Below are 20,260 nucleotides of genomic sequence, written 5' to 3' on the forward strand. Positions count from 1 at the left end.
CAAAACATGTATCTAAATCGCCAGCGTCTCATACATATCTATCCAGTATCTTTCATTCTGATAAAACAGAACGGCCTAGGCCTAAATCAAACTGAGATTAGGCAGACTTGAAATTGCATATTCCTACATTATCAATCCAACCAGACTGCACTTGAGCTATTACAAAACAGAATGAGATAAAATGTCACTCAATGGCAGAGCAAAGCTGGTGGAGAAATACTTCCAAAATCTTAAGCTGCAACTGCAAGCAAAAGATAGCTCTACAAAGTATAAACTTGGCAGAGCTAAATAAAAACACATACCAAACTCTTCAGATTTTTTGGGGGGTTTTTTTCTAAACATTTTGGAAAAACTTGTAAAAGTTTCCTTTCTCTTTACAATTATCTGCTCTGTTGTGTTTTCTTAATATCCAAATAAATAGAATGTGTTCAAGTTTGTTGTTGTGATATGTAGAAGGAAAAAGGTTAAATGGACATGTTCGCTGATGTTTGTCCAGATCGGTTTTCACTTACACATCTTTTCTTCAGTATCTGTTTTTCACAATTTCCATTTTCCTTCAGCTTATCAACCTTTTCATCAGAAAGTTGATAACATAGTGGAAAAATATAAGTGGGTAAGCTACTGGATGATCTTTCTCCGAAAGTTTTTTTTTTTTGGAAACATGCATGGCCTTTGTTCTCTGTATGTTTAATAGGCTGCTTTTAAAATCTGGTGGCAGATCAGGATGTTTAGGAGAAAAAAAAATACTGCTGTCTTCCTATCTCTTCTTGTGAGTGTCTCCATGTTCTTCGAGCAAGCTGTATATTAGAGCGTATATGCCCCTGGGAGTTGCTGTGTGTTTATGTCTGTGCCTCAGTTTGCCCACAGAATGTGCTTCTCTCTGATAGAGTTTCACTCGTCTGTAACAGCTGGAATTATATTTGCTAATGGACCCACTTTTGGACTAAGAGGCTCAGAGGAAAAGTGGCCTATCTGACCCAAGAAAATATTTTATAGTTGTTTTTTTTTCCTTTGTAAATAACTGACAAAAAAAAGCTATGTTTTTTTTTTCTTTTTTTTTTTACTCTTTCTTACTCACATCTTTAACTGCAATATTAGTTCAGTTACCTAACATCAGTAAAAATGACTATTTTTTTATTTTGTTTTTTACACTGGTGATCGTTATAGTACAGTAAATTGATAAGAAATTGGATGGAGAGAGAAGAGCAAAACATGCAGCAAATGATCCAAAACCAGGAATCAAACTCAGGACAATCACATTGAGGGCTATAACCTCTGCACATAGTGTGCATGCTCTACCAACTGAGTCACCCAGCATCCCAGGATTACACTATTTTAAGTCTAGTCAACCAATGACCTATATAAGAGAGAAAAAATGCTAACTGGGCGGAAGGCTATCTCATGATTTTTTTTTTCTTTAAATACTTGTTAAAGATCCCAAACTCTTTTCTTAAAATATTCTGTTAAATAACAATACAAAAGTTGAACATTTTAGAAGTTGTGTACCCTGTTACTTTCTGGGTAAAACTAACACATTGTTTCAGAAAAAAAAAAAAAAAGATCTAAAAAACATGGACATGCAGGTAGATTTTTATGTGCGTATATGTATGTTTGTGTGTATGTATTATTTTCATCTTTATTTAGAAGGGATATGGGAAATAGGAAGACTATTTATGTTATGAATTATTGAATCGAAAAGGTGTGTAATTATACAAGTTAAAATTTCATCATGCTCCTTTTCAGACTCCATTACAAACTGTGGACGAAATCTTCTCCATAGTTACAAAGCCTTCTTATAAAGCGATTGTAGTACAGGTGGCAGTAGTTAGTTCACTATTTGAGCTTTTGAGATGATGATTAGCTTCTCCCAGCAGTAAAAACAATACCTCTTTGCCATGGATACGCATCATACCAACTACCCAAAACTAAAGAAGTAAGAGCAAAAAAAGACGGGACAACTGTCCTAAGACGCAATGCCTGAAAGAAAAACAACCATGAACAAAAGAATAAATCCGAGCCACCCTATACTGTATAACCCCCCCCCCCCCTTAATCTCCACTGTGCCCAATTTCAATATGGGGGGAGGGGAGGAGGCTGGTTGGTGAGGGTGGTTGAGATCTCAAACACCCGCATCATCATTCCATAGATGAAGGAAAGCTCTGTGATGTCACAACTGGAGTCATGCTTGTGATGTCATCAGCACTGTATGTATGCAGCAAACTTCTACATTCTTGTCATTGCTTGCTACATTACTGACGTACGCAAAGCCCTATGAGAGTTGAATAGTGAGTTTGTTTTTTCACGATTGATTTAAGCAAGTATTGTTTTGCCCAAGCATGTCCTATCAAAGGCCGCAATACTACAACGGTGGGATGAGACCCCAGCCGTGGGATGGGAGAGCTGGACATCAACTTCCCATTGACTACCAGAGAGAGCTCCAGAGACTTGGCTCTCTTCTAGAAATGGAGAGAGCCAGATGGTTTGAAGAGAACCAAAAGGTTGCCTATGTCCAGAGAGAACTGGACAATACCAGAGCAGAGTTAAAAAGGCAGGAAAGACTGAAGGAGATGACGAGACAACAACCGACAGCAGAAGAGGTTTCCAACTCGGAGTCTCTCAGCCATGCTGCTATCACTTCCCAGGACCCCTGAATAGACCTTACCAGGGAGGCTTAAGAATGTGACCCCCCTGTAATTGGAGCACACCCTCCGGTCCCCCTTTTTAAACAGGGGTACCACCACCCCAGTCTGCCAATCCAGGGGAACTGCCCCCGATGTCCATGCGATATTGCAGAGTCGCGTGAGCCAACACAACCCTACAACATCCAGAGCCTTAAGGAACTCCGGGCGGATCTCATCCACCCCTCTCCTCGGGCTGCCACGTTATCGTGGTGGAGGGGTTTGAGTGTTCCAATGATCCTAGGAGCTATGCTGTCTCTGGCTTTATGCCCTTGGTAGGATCACCCAAGGCAGACAGGTCCTAGGTGAGGATCCAGACAAAGCGCAGCCTAAAGACCCCTTATGATGCACAACAACCTTTGATCTAGCGTTCCCTCACCCGGACGCGGGTCACCGGGGCCCCACTCTGGAGCCAGGCCTGGAGGTGGGGCACAATGGTGAGTGCCTGGTGGCCAGGCTTTTACCCACGGAGCCCGGCCGGGCTCAACCCGAAGAGGAGATGTGGGTCCCCCTTCCAATGGGCTCACCACTTGTCGGAGGGGCCAAAGGGGTTGGGTGCAGTGTGTAACAGGCGGCAGCCGAGGGAGGGGACCCTGGCGGTCTGATCCTCGGCTGCAGAAGCTGGCTCTTGGGACGTGGAACGTCACCTCTCTGGTGGGGAAGGAACCGGAGCTAGTATGCGAGGCTGAGAGGTTCCAGCTAGAAATAGTTCGCCTCACCTCGACGCATGGCTCTGGTTCTGGAACCAGTCTTCTTGAGAGGGGCTGGACATACTTCCACTCTGGAGTTGTCCACGGTGAGAGGCGCCGGGCAGGAGTGGGCATACTTGTTGCCCCCCATCTTGGCGCCTGTACGTTGGGGTTTACCCCGGTGAACGAGAGGGTAGCCTCCCTCTGCCTACGGGTGGGGGGACGGGTTCTGACTGTTGTCTGTGCTTACGGGCCGAACAACAGTTCAGATTACCCACCCTTTTTGGAGTCCTTACTGGAGTACCCACTCTCCAGGGGGTACTGGAGAGTGCCCCTCCTGGGGACTCCATTGTATACTGGGGGACTTCAACGCTCACGTGGGCAATGACAGTTAGACCTGGAGGGGCAGGGTTGGGAGGAATGGCCCCCACGATCTGAACTCAAGTGGTGTTCTGTTGTTGGACTTCTGTGCTCGTCACAGATTGTCCATCACGAACACCATGTTCAAGCATAAGGGTGTCCATATGTGCACTTGGCACCAGGACACCCTAGGCCGCAGTTCGATGATCGATTTTGTCATCGTTTCATTGGATCTGTGGCCGTATGTCTTGGACACTCGGGTGAAGAGAGGTGCAGAGCTGTGCACTGACCACTACCTGGTGGTGAGTTGGCTCCGGTGGTGGGGGAGGAAGCCGGTCAGATCTGGAAGGCCCAAACGTGTAGTGAGGGTCTGCTGGGAACGTCTGGCGGAGTCTCCTGTGAGACGGAGCTTTAACTGCCATCTCCGGCAGAACTTCGAACACGTTCCGGGGGAGGTTGGGGACATTGAGTCTGAGTGGACCATGTACCATGCCTCCATTGCCGAGGCGGCTTATTGGAGCTGCGGCCCCAAGGTTGTTGGTGCCTGTCGTGGCGGCAACCCTCGAACCCGTTGGTGGACGCCTTTGGTGAGGGATGCTGTCAAGCTGAAGAAGGAGTCCTATCGAGCCTTTTTGGCCTGTGGGACTCCAGAAGCAGATGATGGATACCGGCAGACGAAGCGGCATGTGGCTCGGGTGGTCGCTGAGGCAAAAACTCGGGCGTGGGAGGAGTTTGGAGAGGCCATGGAGACAGACTTCCGTACGGCTTTGAGGCGATTCTGGTCCACCATCCGGTGTCTCAGGAGGGGGAAGTAGTGCAGCACCAACACTGTTTATAGTAGGGATGGTGTGCTGCTGACCTCAACTCGGGACGTTGTGGGCCGGTGGGCGGAATACTTCGAAGACCTCCTCAATCCCACCAACATCTAGAACCAAATGAGGAAAAAGAGACTGTCCCTGCAAAAACCTTCTCTAATAATGCATCCATGGATCTTTGCCGTTTCATAAAAGAAACCCTGCCAGACGATATGGAGGTACCTGAGGTATCTTCTGAGGAGTTAAATTACTTTGTAAAAAATGTGGAGAAAGGTTCAAGCATTCTTGACCCCGAACTCTTTGAAGTGACAGACGTCTGCTTGGAAACTCTTTCAGACAAAAGGGAAAGTTCAGATCCTGAAGCAGTGGAGGCAGCCACAGAAGAAAAATCTTCAGTGTGGAAACTGATGCGACAAACTTTGACACTGAAGAAACAACAAAAACGAAAAGAAGGAAGAAAAACTCCAAAACATGCAATTAGCAAAAAGTCCAGGTAAGCTCTGAACCGTTTCCAAAACCTCCAAATGCCTTTCACAATTTAGACCAAAAAATAAATAAAAAAATGGCCGTGGGTTTTCTCCGGGTGCTCCGGTTTCTCCCAGATTTCCAAAACCCTGTAAATTGGGTTAATTGACCAATGTAAAGTGTCCTCAAGAGAAGCAGTATTAATTTCTTGCAAACGGTTCAGATTGGAGAAACATTTGTAGTGAGAAAAGCAAGAAAACCTACAAAACATGCAATTAGCAAGAAGTGTGTCAAAAAGGGCTGCACAAGTGGCGCAGCTTGTAGAGCTGTTGCCTTGCAGCAAGAAGGTTCTGGGTTCGCTTCTCCCTGTGCATGCGTGGGTTCTCTCTGGGTACTCCGGCTTACTCCCGCAGTTCAAAAACATGACTGTCAGGTTAATTGGCTTCTCCAAATTCTCCCTAGGTGTGAGTGCATGGTTGTGTGTCCTGTCTGTCTCTGTGTTGCCCTGTGACAGACTGGCGGCCTGTCCAGAGTGACCCCGCCTCTCACCCAGAACATTAGCTGGAGATAGGCACCAGCACCTCCCGACCCCACTAAGGGAGATGGGTGTTAGAAAATGGATGGATTTTGGACCAAAAAAAAAGGACAGCACGGTGATGCAGTGGTCAGCGCTGCATCTTCACAGAAAAAAGGACTTTGTTCTCTTTTCTGTGTTAGTGGGGTTTTCTCCGGGTGCTCCGGTTCTCCCCAGATTTCCAAAACCATGTAAATTGCGTGAAGAATATAAAATAATGCATTTTAATGCTTGTGTGTGTGTGTGTGTGTGTGTGCGTGTGCGTGTGTGTGTGTGTGTGTGTGTGTGTGTGTGTGTGTGTGTGTGTGTGTGTGTGTGTGTGTGTGTGTGTGTGTATGTGTGTTATGTCTACTCAGGGACAGAGCTAGACTTTTAATGTTGGGGGGGGGCAGGGGGTGGGCAGGGCTTGACCCGACGAGGGTCCCCGTTGTCAATCAGTGTTGCTTCCTAAGTGGACAGTTTGATTTCACAGAAGTTTGATTTACTTGGAGTTATATTGTGTTGTTTAAGTGTTCCCTTTATTTTTTTGAGCAGTGTATATATATACTGGCATATGCTGCCATCCTTGAAAAGATCCCTGCCCCCCTCTTGCCACCCCATAAATATTTTTCTAGATCCGCCCCTGTACATTTCTAAGTTTCGCTGAGTTAACGCGGCTATGGATGACATGTAAAAGATTAGTCTTTTTGCCCCACAGTATTGTATGCCTGCGCGAAATTTATGTACGTCCAATAACATGCAAAGTGTGTCGTAAGTCAGTGCTTCACCATCAATGAACCTCACCGCACGTCACTCTTAGAGGTAGTGTTGAAGCCTGGGGTTGATTCACTTTGACAATTTGCAACCATAAATCCTCCTCTTTATCATAGTTTTTTTAAACCCTGGTTCTCAGGGCTAATTTTCCTGCAGCCTGCCTCACATTTTTGATCCAGTATTTGCAGATGCAGGGGATCAAAAGTATTTTACGATTTTAGTTGCCCCACATATACCAGGGGTCCACTGTAATTTAGATGTTTGCCTGCTGCCGCACTTCTGAATAGGATGGTAATTAACAACTTCTGCAGCACTGGATGGCATGCTGAGGAGGTAATGCAGTCATTTGGACCAGGTGTGCTGGAGAGACACAGCTAAAGCTGAAGGACAGTGGACCCTGAAGACCCACTTTAATAAACACTGCTTTAGCAGGAAGTCCAAAAGGAGAAGATGTGACCATTATTTTGTGACCCTCAGCTCAGAGGCAATTAATTTATGGAGCATGAGAAAGATATGAACTAACAAACCTGCCTCTAAACAAAAAATAAATAAAAATAAAAAACAGCATAATATTTATTGTATGGCTTAAACAAAGTCTGGATATAAATCCAATGTGGCCAAAAATGAAAGCCTTACAGTGCAACTGAATTAAAACACTGAAAAGAAAGGTGAGTCCTAATTAGTCAACGGTGATGTGAAAGACTCTTTGCCAGTTGTTACAAAATGCTTTAAGGGCAACTTTTTCCTCTGAAGGTGGCTTAGGGAGCAATTACCTTTGTTTCACAAATGGACAGGTTAGTTTGCTACGCTTGTTGTCCTTCATGACTGGAATCAACATTTGAAAATTGCTTTTTCTATTTACTTTTGTTATCTTTGTCTCGTATATAAATGTGGTTGATGACCTGAAACAGGTGAGACTCCAACAAAATCAAGAAAAAAAAGAGACGTTGTTGAAAATACTGTTTCAAAGCAACGCACACACATATTCTCCAAATCAACATGCGTTTTAAAAGCTAATCATGACGGAATGACCACTTAAGTTAATTCTCTTTAATGTTTCTTCATTCTATGTCTTTAACCTAAATTGCAGTGTAGATATAAGCATATTTATTCCCGTGGGGGACAATGATGAAGCAAAGGCCCATCAGTTCTGCATAGTTGGTATGAAAAGCATTACCACCTGCCATTAAATTGGTAGCATGCGACATCTGCAGGCACATCTGGATTCACACAGTGATAGAGTGTCAGCAAAGCATCGCATGACACTCACCACCTATGCTGAGTCGAACTGAGTTAATGTGCTCTGAAATGAGAAGTCAACAACCCGAAAAACTAACACCTTGCACAGCAACTAAAGGTAAAAATAAATCAAATCAAAGTCACATTTTCATGAAAGGAAAAACAAAAAAAAGCCCTTGTGGACCGCGTTATGTTTGTAGAAAAATACACAGGTGTAAGAAAAGTTAGGTATTTTTAAAATAATAATAAAAATGTCTCTTTTCTTCTAAAATTGACTAAATCCAGCTTTATTGTGAAAATGTAAAAGCAGCCAAAAGCATTGTAGACATAGTTATGAAAAACCCGAAACATTCTCTGTCAAGCTTACAGCTCTTTCTAGCAATTTTCAAGAAAGTGATCCACACTTTTCTCTCCAAATTTAATGAGATTTCGCAGTTTCCAGGCCAAAGCAGTTTTTTCCTGCTATAAAACAAACACTGCAATTGTCACATGCCTCTGCCTTTTCTTGCCAAAGGATTTATAATTAAAACATAGGCGTCTACAGAATAAAATATTAATTCTCTCTTGAAGCCAAGCAAAAAACATTGAGTTTGACAATTCCCCATCACGCAGACACATATTGTGTTGATTCTCCTGCAGAGTGTAATGCAACTCTTCCAGCGGAACATGACTGTGAAAGATTTTTTTTTTTTTTTTTCACAGCCGCTTCATTATAGTGAATCATGTTGTGTGTATAACGGAATTATACAGAGTTGCCCTTTTACCCCCAAAGTAAATGAAAAGATTTTTGTCTGTCTTCAACTCGGGTCACTTTCCGATTATCCCAACGCACTGCTGCTGAAATGAGTCATCAGGTTGGCCAGATGGAATTACCTGAGACAAGACATTACATCTTGGCGAGGATATTATATTGTCAAGGTTTTAATAATAAAATGGCATGTGGGCAAGGTGTTCGCGAGGGTGCGGAGGGTGATAATGATACTGAAAGGTGATGGGAGGTGAGTTTCAGTTCATGGCAGAGCCACTCCAGTTGCCTGCAGGATTAACACTTTCTGGCTAGCAGTGTGAGTTTCCGCATAGCCTTTTTGATCCGAAATGTATGCATAGTTGAAAATGCGGTGAGGTTTCTTCACTTGTAGAGACAAAATGTTGCTGTATTTTTGACTTGTCAGCCCTTTTATAATTCTTTGCTAGTTGTTTTAATATTGAAAAGAAAAAGCTTGGTTTTCACAAGGGGTTTAAGTTTAAGTTCAATAGATGAAATATTAAAAAATACATTTGAAAACTTGTTTTACACCTCAGGCTGAAAGCCTTTGCAATGCCTCAAAACTACTGATGAAATTAATCGGAATATATAATGCAATGTTATGGAGATGAGCTACTTTTATTTATTTATTTATTTATTTATTTATTTATTTATTTATTTATTTATTTATTTATTTTTTTTTTTTTTATCTAAACCTTAAATCACATTTAGTAAGTTTGCTTTCCTTTTAAATGTTCCATTTAGTGTAAATTTGTTAAAAAAGACTCATCAAGAGACGAAAACACATCTTTCAACTCTCCATTTCAAAACTTCAAAACTAAACATTTATGTTTGATCATAGCGTACATGACAGCAGGTCAAAGTTATGTTCAGCTGAAATGCTTCTAATAGTCCTGTATGCCTAATGTATTTAGAGGACAAAATATGGCTCCACTGCAAAGCAGCAAGCAAAGATATGTGTAAATGAATGTGCTTCCTGGTTGATCTTACAAAAAATGTGTGAGCAGCCTAAGGGATTTTCAACTCAAAAACTGCCACAGCACAAGGGCAAAAGGGTAGCCGTCCATATTTAGCTGGAGCCATCAGCTAGCCAATCATCATGGATTAGGAGGTATTGCAGCCTTTCAGCCTGAACTAAGAGGCGAAATCCTTGAACAAATTGTGCATGTGTGGATGCACTCACACCGTGACTCACACACATTATTTAAGAGAAACCCGAACAAGAGAGAAAGCCTTTGTTTTGCTATCATAAAACCAAGTTATGAGCTTGCTTTGGACTTACCAGCATCAGGAGAGCAATAAAACTGGTGCGATAAGAGAAAGACAGTACGGGACTGTTTGAGCTCGATCCTTGGGTCTTGACTTTTAATCAATTTCTGGTTTCTGTAAGTGTTTAGTTCCACTTCACCCTCATGCTGAGGGTGGTAAATTGTGAAAATATAAGAAGACTAAAAAAAAAACTGAAATCATGGACGCTACCGGGGCTTGGTCTTTACAAAGATGGCATGGCACAGCACAATCTCAAAATAGTGATTCATATCGGAAGCTGACAGCCAGGTGTATCACTATTTTAAATTCAGAGTTTGAGACCACAAAAAATATTCTGATGACCTTCATGTAGCTTCAGCTGCTTCAAGTGACAGATGCAGGGTTTTCATTGGTTGTACAGCAGCCTCACTGCAACACCCATGGTTGCTAGTCTGCTATCTGAGGAGAATCCCCAATAACTACACCCACCTTGTTTTAAAAAGGGCAAATTCCAATATTTGGGAATGTGTCAGTTACCAGAAGCATCCAAGTATCCCTCTTTTTTGAGTAAATCTATTTAAAAGCCAATAGAAGAGCCACCTTTATGGATAAGCACATTAGAATTAGCATTAGCTTACTAATTGCTAAAAAGGCTAATTACCTCATTAATATTTGCTTATTAGGCTTCCAACTTTAAATTAAAGATGCAGAAGAAAATATAGGCATTCTGCTCAATAAGGGTTTGAAAAGTCTTTAAGTTTATTAGTTCAGATCTTTCTCCTCTGTGAAGTAGTCATTAACTAGGATCAATTATCCTTAGAGTTAAAACATTTTCCCATACATTAAAATACAAACTTCGACCTTTATGTCAGAATAAAATCTACATCCAGTTTGGACTCAAGTTAAGAAGACAGTAAACCGAGTTAGCAATACCAGAAGAAGACAGTGTTGCATAGTTGTTCAAAGTTGCGGAAATTATGATTTGCCCTCTCTTAATTCTTCTGTTGCTGACCTATTGCCATGAAATTCCTTTCAATTAGCCTCAGCATGTGTGACTGAGGGATATCCTCAATCAGAGCCGATGGCAATCAGCCGACTAATTCCATTTTGATTAGCCATCTCTTAGTGCTTCTGCCACACCTGCTCGGACACGCACCACCACCCCACCCCAACATTAGAGAGAGAGTGCTCCATCATTAACGAGACGCCCGGCAACCACACTGACCCGACAACACATTCCCAAAACATTCCATCAGTCAGCAGAGCGTGTGCATGAGCTCGTTTTATGGTACTCTCATTAATTACACTGAGATGGGATTGGCTGAGTTCGGGGTCGTGTAGGCTCCTGAGATGATAAAGGATATGGATAATGTGATCAGTCGTTAGCACTTAACAGTTAGCAACTTGGATGAAACATGCTTTATTAGAATCTAAAAGGAAGAGAAAGTGAAGTGAGTTGAATGAGGTCACTTATGCAAAGTCATGTAAGAGGAGGAGACTTCAAGGGGGATGACAAGAGTGACGAGGAACCGACAGCAGAGAAAATCGAAATTATGAAGGAGAGAAAAAGTTAATGAGTCATTTAATTTTCCGAGACCTTTTAATGCAGGTTTGTTTTTGTTTTGGTTTTTTTTATTATTTATTTATATTTTTTTTGTTATGTGGGAAGTAGACAAAAACTAATTTACCATTCACAGTTTTTTTCAGGCTCATTTCTCCAGTCAATTAGAATGTTAGCAGTTAATGTCCAAAAATGTTCTCTCCATCCATCTTTCCATTTTCAGTAATAGCGTTCAAGGTTGCAGTGAGATCAGGCTCAAAAATTCATTTTAATAAATTCCACGGAAAGTCAGACACAAATAATAAACGTAGACCTGCTTCATGTAACAAACCACTTGAACATCTCTTCAGCAATATTGTAAAGTTTCTAAAACTTACACACTTTTATCTATTTGACTAAGTGTAGCTAGTCCCATCAATGTTGTGTCTTTTTGTACTGAGGTGTCCAAACGTGTAGCCTGCAACCGTCCAATCTGAGGGGAAAAAAATTAAGCTTTTGGACTCGCACAAAATTTTCCATCCCTTTATCTTGTGTCCAGTACGTAGATATGAGATGTGTCGTTCAAATCATCAATCATTTTTGTTTTTCTACGGCGAAGTGAAAACTTTAAGCACATCACAGATCTGAGGTCAGTGTTTTGATAACACTGTAGTAATATAGGTTATATAGATTATTCTGTCTTTCTCAAAAAAAAGGATGGCCATTCCTTACAGCAAAACATTGAAAGCCTTTCAAGATAAAATATTAAATGTATCAATATTTTCCAGATATTAAATGTTGCATTATTTTGAGGATATGTACAGCTGTTCCCTAATATTTATGTTTTTTCCTTTGCTCTGGAGACAATTTAAATATTTAAGTTTTACACACTGTAGATTTATGAATCCAATAATTTCCATAAAAGCTAGATTAATCTGCTGTCCCTTTAAGGTTCTCAAGCTCTTACGTGGTTACATTCAGGTCAGGTAATTATTTTCGGGGTACTAAAGGATCTCAGTTTTTAGTTAGAAGCTAATTGTGGTGGGAAACAGTTAGCTTCTACAGCTAACAACAGTTAGCTTCTCCAATTAAATTCAAACGCTCAAAGAACTTTTCCAGAAACATGGATATGGACACAAATGCATATTAGCCCTTGATTATCTCTGGTATCCACAATGCAGTTGTTCCTAAATGTTTTGATGCTATCATTTTAACGATTTGCTGCAAGCACTTCTTATATATTCAAACACAGTTTTTATCCTTTAAGCGCATACTACAAATATTTGGTTAATTAGAGACAGATTAATCTGAGTTAAAAGAGACACACATATTGGGAGACTGGCTGAACAGTAGTGAAGAGGTCTGCAAATGAATAGCAGATTTGTGAACTGAAGAAATAAGGTACTGATGTTTATCGTTTGTATTGCTCCTTGCTCTGCCTCTTTCTCATTCCTTTGTCCTGTCTTTCCCTGCCACTAACTAATTCCTTCAGGCTCATTTAGTTAATTAAGGCCATGAAATGTTTCAGAAACCAATTATGCCATGGCATTATTAAAAGACCAACCTTCCTTGTAAGTGCACATAGCGTCTGACTCTTGGCTTCGAAGAGAGAAAGAACAAGAGAGAACGAGAGAGAGAAAGACAGAGAGAGAGAGAGGGGAAAAAATTGGTTGACCTAAGCAGCGCCACAAAAAAAAAGTTTGGATTTATGCAGAGAAATGCAACATCAGCACATTCATTTTCTTTTGTCTATTCTTTTTTGATTCACATGTGGATCTATTTTTTATTCTTTTAACACTTTCTTTCAGTAAATCTTCACATAGCAGTGACTGACCTTGACTGTCTTTACAATTGAATTTTCTTAAGGATAAGAGGGACCTGACATCACATAATAGGAATGCTTGGGCACGGACGCTTTCTCTTATTAGGGCTGGAGCCACGGCTTTTAACAGTTTGAAATAGAGCAAAAGGTGTAGACTGAAATACTAATTCATCATTCATATCCCAAAGATATGTGGATATTGCCACCATTACTGCTTCTTTGTTTTGATTACAAGGGGGGGCATCCCAAACCGTTTTTTTTTTTTTTTCTTTTGTAACATGCCTAATATATTTGATCCACCTACTCCACTTGGCAAAAAGTCTTGGGACTTTTCTGAATCATATTTACAGAGAACACATGGCATTTTTTTTTCCCATTTAAATCTTCTTCAGCTTAGACAGAATAATAAAATAAAAAGCTTGCTTAAGAAAGTTTAATTTGATGTAATGTCCTGTGATGGACTGGCGATCTGCTCAGGGTGTACCTCGCCTCTCAACCTTTGTCTGTTGGAGATATGCTGAATACCTGAAACGTTCAGCTGCGACATAAACTGAGTGGTTCATGTTGCTGAGCTAATTCTGACTTGTTTCATTTGTGTTGAGCCACGATGCATCTAAAAGTCGCAGCAAGGTGACAGGAGTTGGGGATCTATGCATTAAATATAGGCGAAGTGAAATAAAAATGTGGAATGGTTCTCAAAATTGTTTGCAAATAAAACTTGTGGTTTGCCATAGGTGAAGATAAACTTGCATGTCACCATGAATAGCCCTTACCCACTGGGAAACATGGTAGTGGCAGCATCATAATATCCTCCTGACTACCAGTAGTTTATTTTTGTCTTCTGTAGAAGACATTTCTAAACTTGAATATCTCCCACCCCCTGCATTCTACTGAATTAATTCCTTTTGGTGTCTGGAGAGGACATTTAAGGCTTTTCAATGATACCATATGTGAAGGGGTGGGACTTTTGTACGTACCTTTTTCTAATTCATAAAAATGGCATTTATCAGTAATAACACATTTTATGGGAAGAGACAAAGTTAAGTGCATAAAACCTTTTATTACCTTACAAAGACTGTGGGATTTAAAAAATATGGTGATTGGACAATATTTATTTTCCTGTTAGTCAGGATGACGCTTCTCCTCAGTAGGATCCGGTTAATAAATCAACATCTTTGGAAAACAGTGCATGGCAATTTGGTATAAATATTAGACATTTTCCCTGTTTGACTGGGAACAAAAAAATAACTTTTAACATGTTTCTTTGTTCCCCAGTAGACACGATGCTCTGTTATCCCCATTACTTTGGACGTATTGAAGCGACACGTTGAATGCCAGGGGAAGACACTGATGCACTATGGGAGTTCACTCCCTCAGATTAACATACTCCATGAAGTTACACGGATTTGTTCAACATGCATAGTGATTTGTATTGCAATGTTGTGATATTTATGAAGGGAGAAGAGCAGGAAGAGTTTCACAGAAGTGCAGATGTTGATTCTGCTGCTTTGAGTGCTATTTTCAGAATATGCAAATAATCTCTGCAACGATTGACACTGAAGGTCGTTAATTAACATAAGTCAATTCCTCTGTGCTTCTTTTGGGAAAGAAATATACCAGCATTTCATCTCGGCTCACAGCGGAGTGCAAATGAAAGGTGTCTCATGCAGTTAAAATTTAAGTGGCAAAGAAATTATGTTTAATTCAGCTTCTTTGTCCAAAGTACATAGATGTTATACTAGTTGTCCACAGAGATCAGATATTAATAAGTCATGATCTGATTGTTTTATGACCACTAATTTTATTATTAGAAGCTATTGAACATGAGGCAACTGTGGAGAAAAGTATAATTGATCTTGGAAAGTTGTGAGTTTGATTCCAGCTTCTGAAGGTCTTAATTTCCAAAGAAATAAAAAAATAATATATAGGGAGATTTTTGTTGTCTGTGATGAATTATATCATTAAATAGTTTAAACATTGTCTGACCATGAGGTAAATTAATATTTAAATTTCACCAAAGATTTAAATACCAGTAGATTATATATTCTAATTTATTTGAAATAAAGATAGATTAACTTTTTTGACACATGGGGTGTATTTCAATTAAAACCTATGCATAAATATACATTTGGGTACTTTTTTTTATTAGTGGACTATGGTGCTTGGCTTTTCATTTTACTGAGTTTCCAGCCTCAATATTTTAGCCTTTTGCTTATATGACATGTTTAGATTTGGTCCCCAAATACTATGGTCTGGTTAAAAAGAAAAAGAAAAAAAAAACCCTTAGGCTTTGGTTTTTCCAGGGGTCTGGACCCTCGGCTATTGCAAAATGATTACTTGCTGGAGGCGTGGACTCTGAAGTTTTAGATATTACCCCCATCACTAACGTTTGGCTGTGAGGTATGACATTGCCTGCGCTGTAAACAATCAGCCTCCACTGCTATGAGAGAAGTGGGACATACAGAGGAGCAAAAATGGCAAAACAGGAAGAACCAACTTCAGTAATCACAAGTAAATCAGAGACACAATTAAACAAGAACTGAAGGAAAAGTGGCTGAAAGAATAGAATGAATGAAAGAAAGGAAGATGTTAAAAGAGAGTGGGAAACATGAGAAGGAGAATCAGAAGAAAAGATCAATTACTAACAATAAGATTTGGACAGACTGGATTCAGTTATACATTATTTACAATAAGCAAACATGATACGGGACAATGCCAATTTTGTGGAGAATTTGAAACAATAGAAATAGTTTGTAGGAGATATGAAATAGAAGGTTAATGTTGAAGGAATGTAGATAAAAAAATAAAAATTTAATTTATTAAACATATTACAGGGAGATTCAAAAAGTAAAAATATTCAACATTTAATTAGGTATTTAAGGACAAACTTTAACAAAATATAATCCATAATGGATTTGATACATTTTTAGCCATACTCCACACCCGTAGGTGGCGGTAATGCTCACCAAACATTTCTTTTCAAGCAGAGGAGATTGTTGTCAATGTTAATTCAATATTTGAAATCATTGCCAACATGCACTAAATGGCTTCGTTCACGTTCTCCACTGTCATTCCCAAACCAATTTTAAAAACTATGCAGCAAATTTACGTCATAGTTTCCTACTCATTTTGTTGGCTGATTAGAAAGAATGCCAAACAAGCAAGTCCCTTTGAAACAAACAAAAAAGGTGTTATTGACTCTCCTGGACGCGGACAACTGGTCCATCGTGGTAAGCGTTTAGTGCATTGTACTTCGTTTTCAAGTTATGTTTATGGTACTAGAGGAAACAATTTCCTCTAGTACCATCAAAAGCTTTTATTGGTTTTAACATTGTTTAACCCTAGAATGTTTTTCACGGATTTACGGTGTCGTTGGAAGTGATGGGGAAACGCACTAGACGAGCTTTTTACAGGATGCGTAGTTTACCGTATGTTGCGCAGGTGTTACCAATCATTTTAATAACAGACAGGTCAGTGACTCTCACTAGTGGCTTACTGGCAACGATTATTGGCAGGATTAAGTGGATGGAAGCCAGCCTTAATGCAATTAGTTCCACCTGTGCTTCATTATGTCCACTCAAATAATTTTCTCTGAGAAACAAAACCCGAATTGTGGCAGCATTTTCTTTATGTAGCAAAGAACGCTTTATAGTCAAAATAGTTGTCTGAAATTATGTTTGGTAATGCCAACTAGGTCAGGGCACTTACACAAGAATTTACTTTTTTCCTTTTAAAATGGACATAGTGAAGCCACACGTTTATGAGAAAGTACTGATAAATCCTAAGCAAGCCCCAACACCCCCTTTTCACAACCCAATATTTCTTGTTCTGAAGCTGTGGGGAGAAAATTTAATGACACAGAATTAAAAAAGTTTTATAGTGGTGTATTATGTGACAAATATCACAGAAGTAAAGACACTACAACAACTAAGCATATCATACTTACTCCTTTGTCTAAAAGTCGTGCCTAATTAATTTAAGAAATATCTCTTCATCTTGTTTCTCTTCACTTTCTGTTGTTTCTTTCTCGCTTTTGCTTAAAAATTTACAACTGCAGTTACTCTCATTCTTCAATGCTTTATTCCAGACTCAAGTTTGTGCAGTTTGTCTGTGCTTGGGGAAAAAAAAATAAAAACAACAAAATAAGTTTTTATTTCTTTACAACAGTCTGAATGAAACCATGTTTTCTTTGGTATCGCTTGACCTGGAATTCCTTATATCATGCCAGGAATGTTTTCAGAGCGAGCCACTTAAAAAGTAACTGGAAACTCTGTGTGCAGGTCAAGGAATGGATCTCCTCGCTACAAATTCTTCTGCTACTCTAGATGAACACAATCCATGAAGTTTCTTCAAAACAGACCTCTACAAACTGCTAACTCAACTGGCTCATTTCATAAGGTAAGATATCAGTAGACAAACCCAGAAAGGACCAATAAAACCACATTTGACAAAAGACTGAATATGAAGTGTTTTATAAAGCTAATAAATCTTTCACTATGATGCAAAAATGCAGGTGGCTTAATGAATTTTGAATACAGCCAAGGTGGTATATGAAGACCACAAATGTTGATTGTTACATACGACTCTCATTATTTCTAATTAATGACACTTCTTGCTTAACAAAGTAAACAAATACTTTGTTTCACTAGAAATTAGTACAATTTGTAGCTAGCACTACAAATTGTGGTGATTAGTTCAGTTTGTTGCCAAGATATGTGCTTTGAACTTTTCCCAATTGTATTGTTACAAACTTCAGTGTCTTTTTTTTATGTATCTGAAGCACAAAAAGAAATTGGTGCATAATTGTAACGTGGAACAGATATAAAGTATGTTTTTTTTTTTTTTTCCCAGTCCCTTTTTGTTTTTGGATTTGTTTTACATAAACAATCTTAAAAGTGTTGTGTGTGTTTGTTTTGTAGCCTCCATGATCACTACTTTTTAGCCCCTTTTTGCACATAGTCTAGGGCAGGAGTGCCCAAAGTCGGTCCTGAAGGGCCGCCATCTTGCATGTTTTAGTTCTCTCCCTGCTGGTAATAACAACCTTTTCAGCAGGTCAATATTCTTCTTAGAGACTTAGACCTTCTAATAAGCCATCATTGGATCCAGGTGCGTTAAACCAGGGAGAGAACTAAAACATGTGTGATGCTGGCCCTCGAGGATCGACTTTGGGCATTGCTGTCTAGGGTTTCTTCATCTAGGTTAAAAAGTATGATTTTTGGTCCAGTCCAAAAAAAAAAGCACCTTCTTTCATATGTGTCCTATGTCCCCTTTGTAGGACATAGGACACGTTTGTAGCTTGTGTCACACTGGAAATATAAAATTTTTCCAAAAGTTGCTTTTGTTCACCATTCTTGCATTAGTTCTAGCTGTATATAGTGCATGAGTTATAACTGATTAAATCACCTATGTTCTCTAATTTATTTGTAAGGCTTTTGTGATTTATAGTCACAGAATTAAAGCCATGAGCCTTTTTATGAAACATTTCATCACCATATTCTGAATCTTTGAACTAATGCATTTAGTATTTTACATTTTTGATGGCCTTTCTGTATTTTATGAAATGTTACCTGCTGCTAGTTCTTGTCTTGTTTATAGGACATCATGCTGCAAGTACTTTAAACAATGAAAAAGTTGTTTTTTCTTCTAAATCTTTACCAAAGCTAGATAACTTCTTGCATTTCATAAATGTGGCTCTTTATTTCATTTAAGAGTATGATTTACATTATATTTTTTCTTAAAAATAAAAGAAGTTCTAGATTCAATTGAAAGAGCATAAATATTCAAAATGCAAATCAAATTCAGAGCTAACTTTGTTCCCCAACAAATTCCTTATTCACTTCAACCCAGCAACTCCTATCACTGGTTTTCAGGGCAATCTGCTCTGCAGGCTTTATATGGTTCCTTTCTCTAGCCCACCTGGTTCAAATGAGTAGGTCAGCTTTTCATCGGGCCCTGCTGAAGCGTTATAATTACCCCTTTTAATTGAATCAGGTGAGTTCATAGCATGTGAGATGTGAGGCATGCAGTGCAGGTGTGTGGGAGAGGTTAAGGACCAGGATTAGAAAATGGTGCCATGCAGAGTGCAGACAATTTTCCCAGTCATTTTCTGCAGAGCTTGTTCTGTCCGACTTCTTTCTGTGACACTAAACAATTTTAGGCCTCTTTGGTATTCAGAAAATCTGAAGATCAAACTTGCTGCCATGTGCAGCCAGCAATTCTTCATATTGTTGACTTGAGTCAAAGGTCACATTCCAAATAATGCTCTGGAGAACAAGGTTAAATATAAGTAGAACTTTATTTTCTCTGTCCCACGGTGGGCAGATAGCAGCAGTGACGCAGCCATGCTTGATGCTGACTGTGGAAAATCTCCCACTTCACTTGAACACAATGCTTCACAAAACATTATTCCTCAGGAGATTCATCACTGCTGTCATCAACTTTCTTTTGTTAAAAATCATCTACAATGGGGTCCTTTAGTATTCACTATCTTTTTTTTTTTTTTTTTTTGTAAAAACAAGCTGAATGATGTCTAAATTACCATGCATGACATATTGACAAACCCATTTGCAGTCCTTGTGGGAAAAAAAAAAGAACACTAAAACGGCAAATGGCACGATGAAGTGGGTGGATGGAGCAATCAACCGATAGAAGAGGAGGGGGAGGTTGGGAAAATGACAATGGCCATGAAGAAGAGAGGCAAATGATATAAGAAGACTGGCATTTTCTTTAGAATAACTCTGACCAAAGACAGAGCTATTCCAGAGACACTTGTGTGTCTGGATGTTAATTTGTCCAGTAGCTGGGAGTATCTGTTTTTCGAGACTTAATTTACAAACCTCCAAACACGTTTCTTTTTATTTACGCCATATGTATATGTAAGTTAAAAGTCCCATGGAGCCTTTGGTGAAGCTAAAGAAACCCACAACTTAAGTGGGAGAAACTCTCAACACAAATATTAGTTCTACCTTCAACAAAAAAAGGAGACCTTTATGGAATAATAGCTAAAACAAAAGGCCAACTGTTGGAAACCCCCCAGAGAAGTCTAATTTTCAGTTTGCCAAAGCCATCGAGGGGGCATAGCAGAGATGGAAGAAAGTTCTCCACTTAGATGTGACCAAAATTTGATTTCTTTGCTTACATGCAAAATTGTTTGGTGGTAAAATAGCACCGCACATCCGAATGGGTACACCCTCTCCACATGGGATGGTGGCAGCATTGTAATGTAGGGAAGCTTACAGGTAGGCCAGCTAGAGTTGCTTTGAAAATTGATGAAACGACAAATATGGCGGTGTTGGAGGCGTGGGGGACACA

General features: G+C 39.6%; 1 protein-coding gene across 1 annotated transcript in view; it reads left to right on the top strand.

Annotated features, from left to right (window-relative positions):
• Nucleotides 1-2,061: 2,061 nt before the first annotated feature.
• Nucleotides 2,062-20,260, top strand: part of LOC145549421 (uncharacterized) — a 63,149-nt gene continuing 44,950 nt past the window's right edge. Inside the window, exons 1-2 of the mRNA XM_081601738.1 lie at nucleotides 2,062-5,035; nucleotides 17,230-17,347. Coding sequence (XP_081457864.1) covers nucleotides 3,868-4,542 — 675 coding nt within the window. The 5' untranslated portion in view covers nucleotides 2,062-3,867 and the 3' untranslated portion in view covers nucleotides 4,543-5,035; nucleotides 17,230-17,347. The remainder of the gene's footprint in view (nucleotides 5,036-17,229; nucleotides 17,348-20,260) is intronic.

The sequence above is a fragment of the Poecilia reticulata genome, chromosome 20, assembly GCF_904066995.2.
Source record: "Poecilia reticulata chromosome 20, P_reticulata-male-v2, whole genome shotgun sequence".
Taxonomy (NCBI): domain Eukaryota; kingdom Metazoa; phylum Chordata; class Actinopteri; order Cyprinodontiformes; family Poeciliidae; genus Poecilia; species Poecilia reticulata.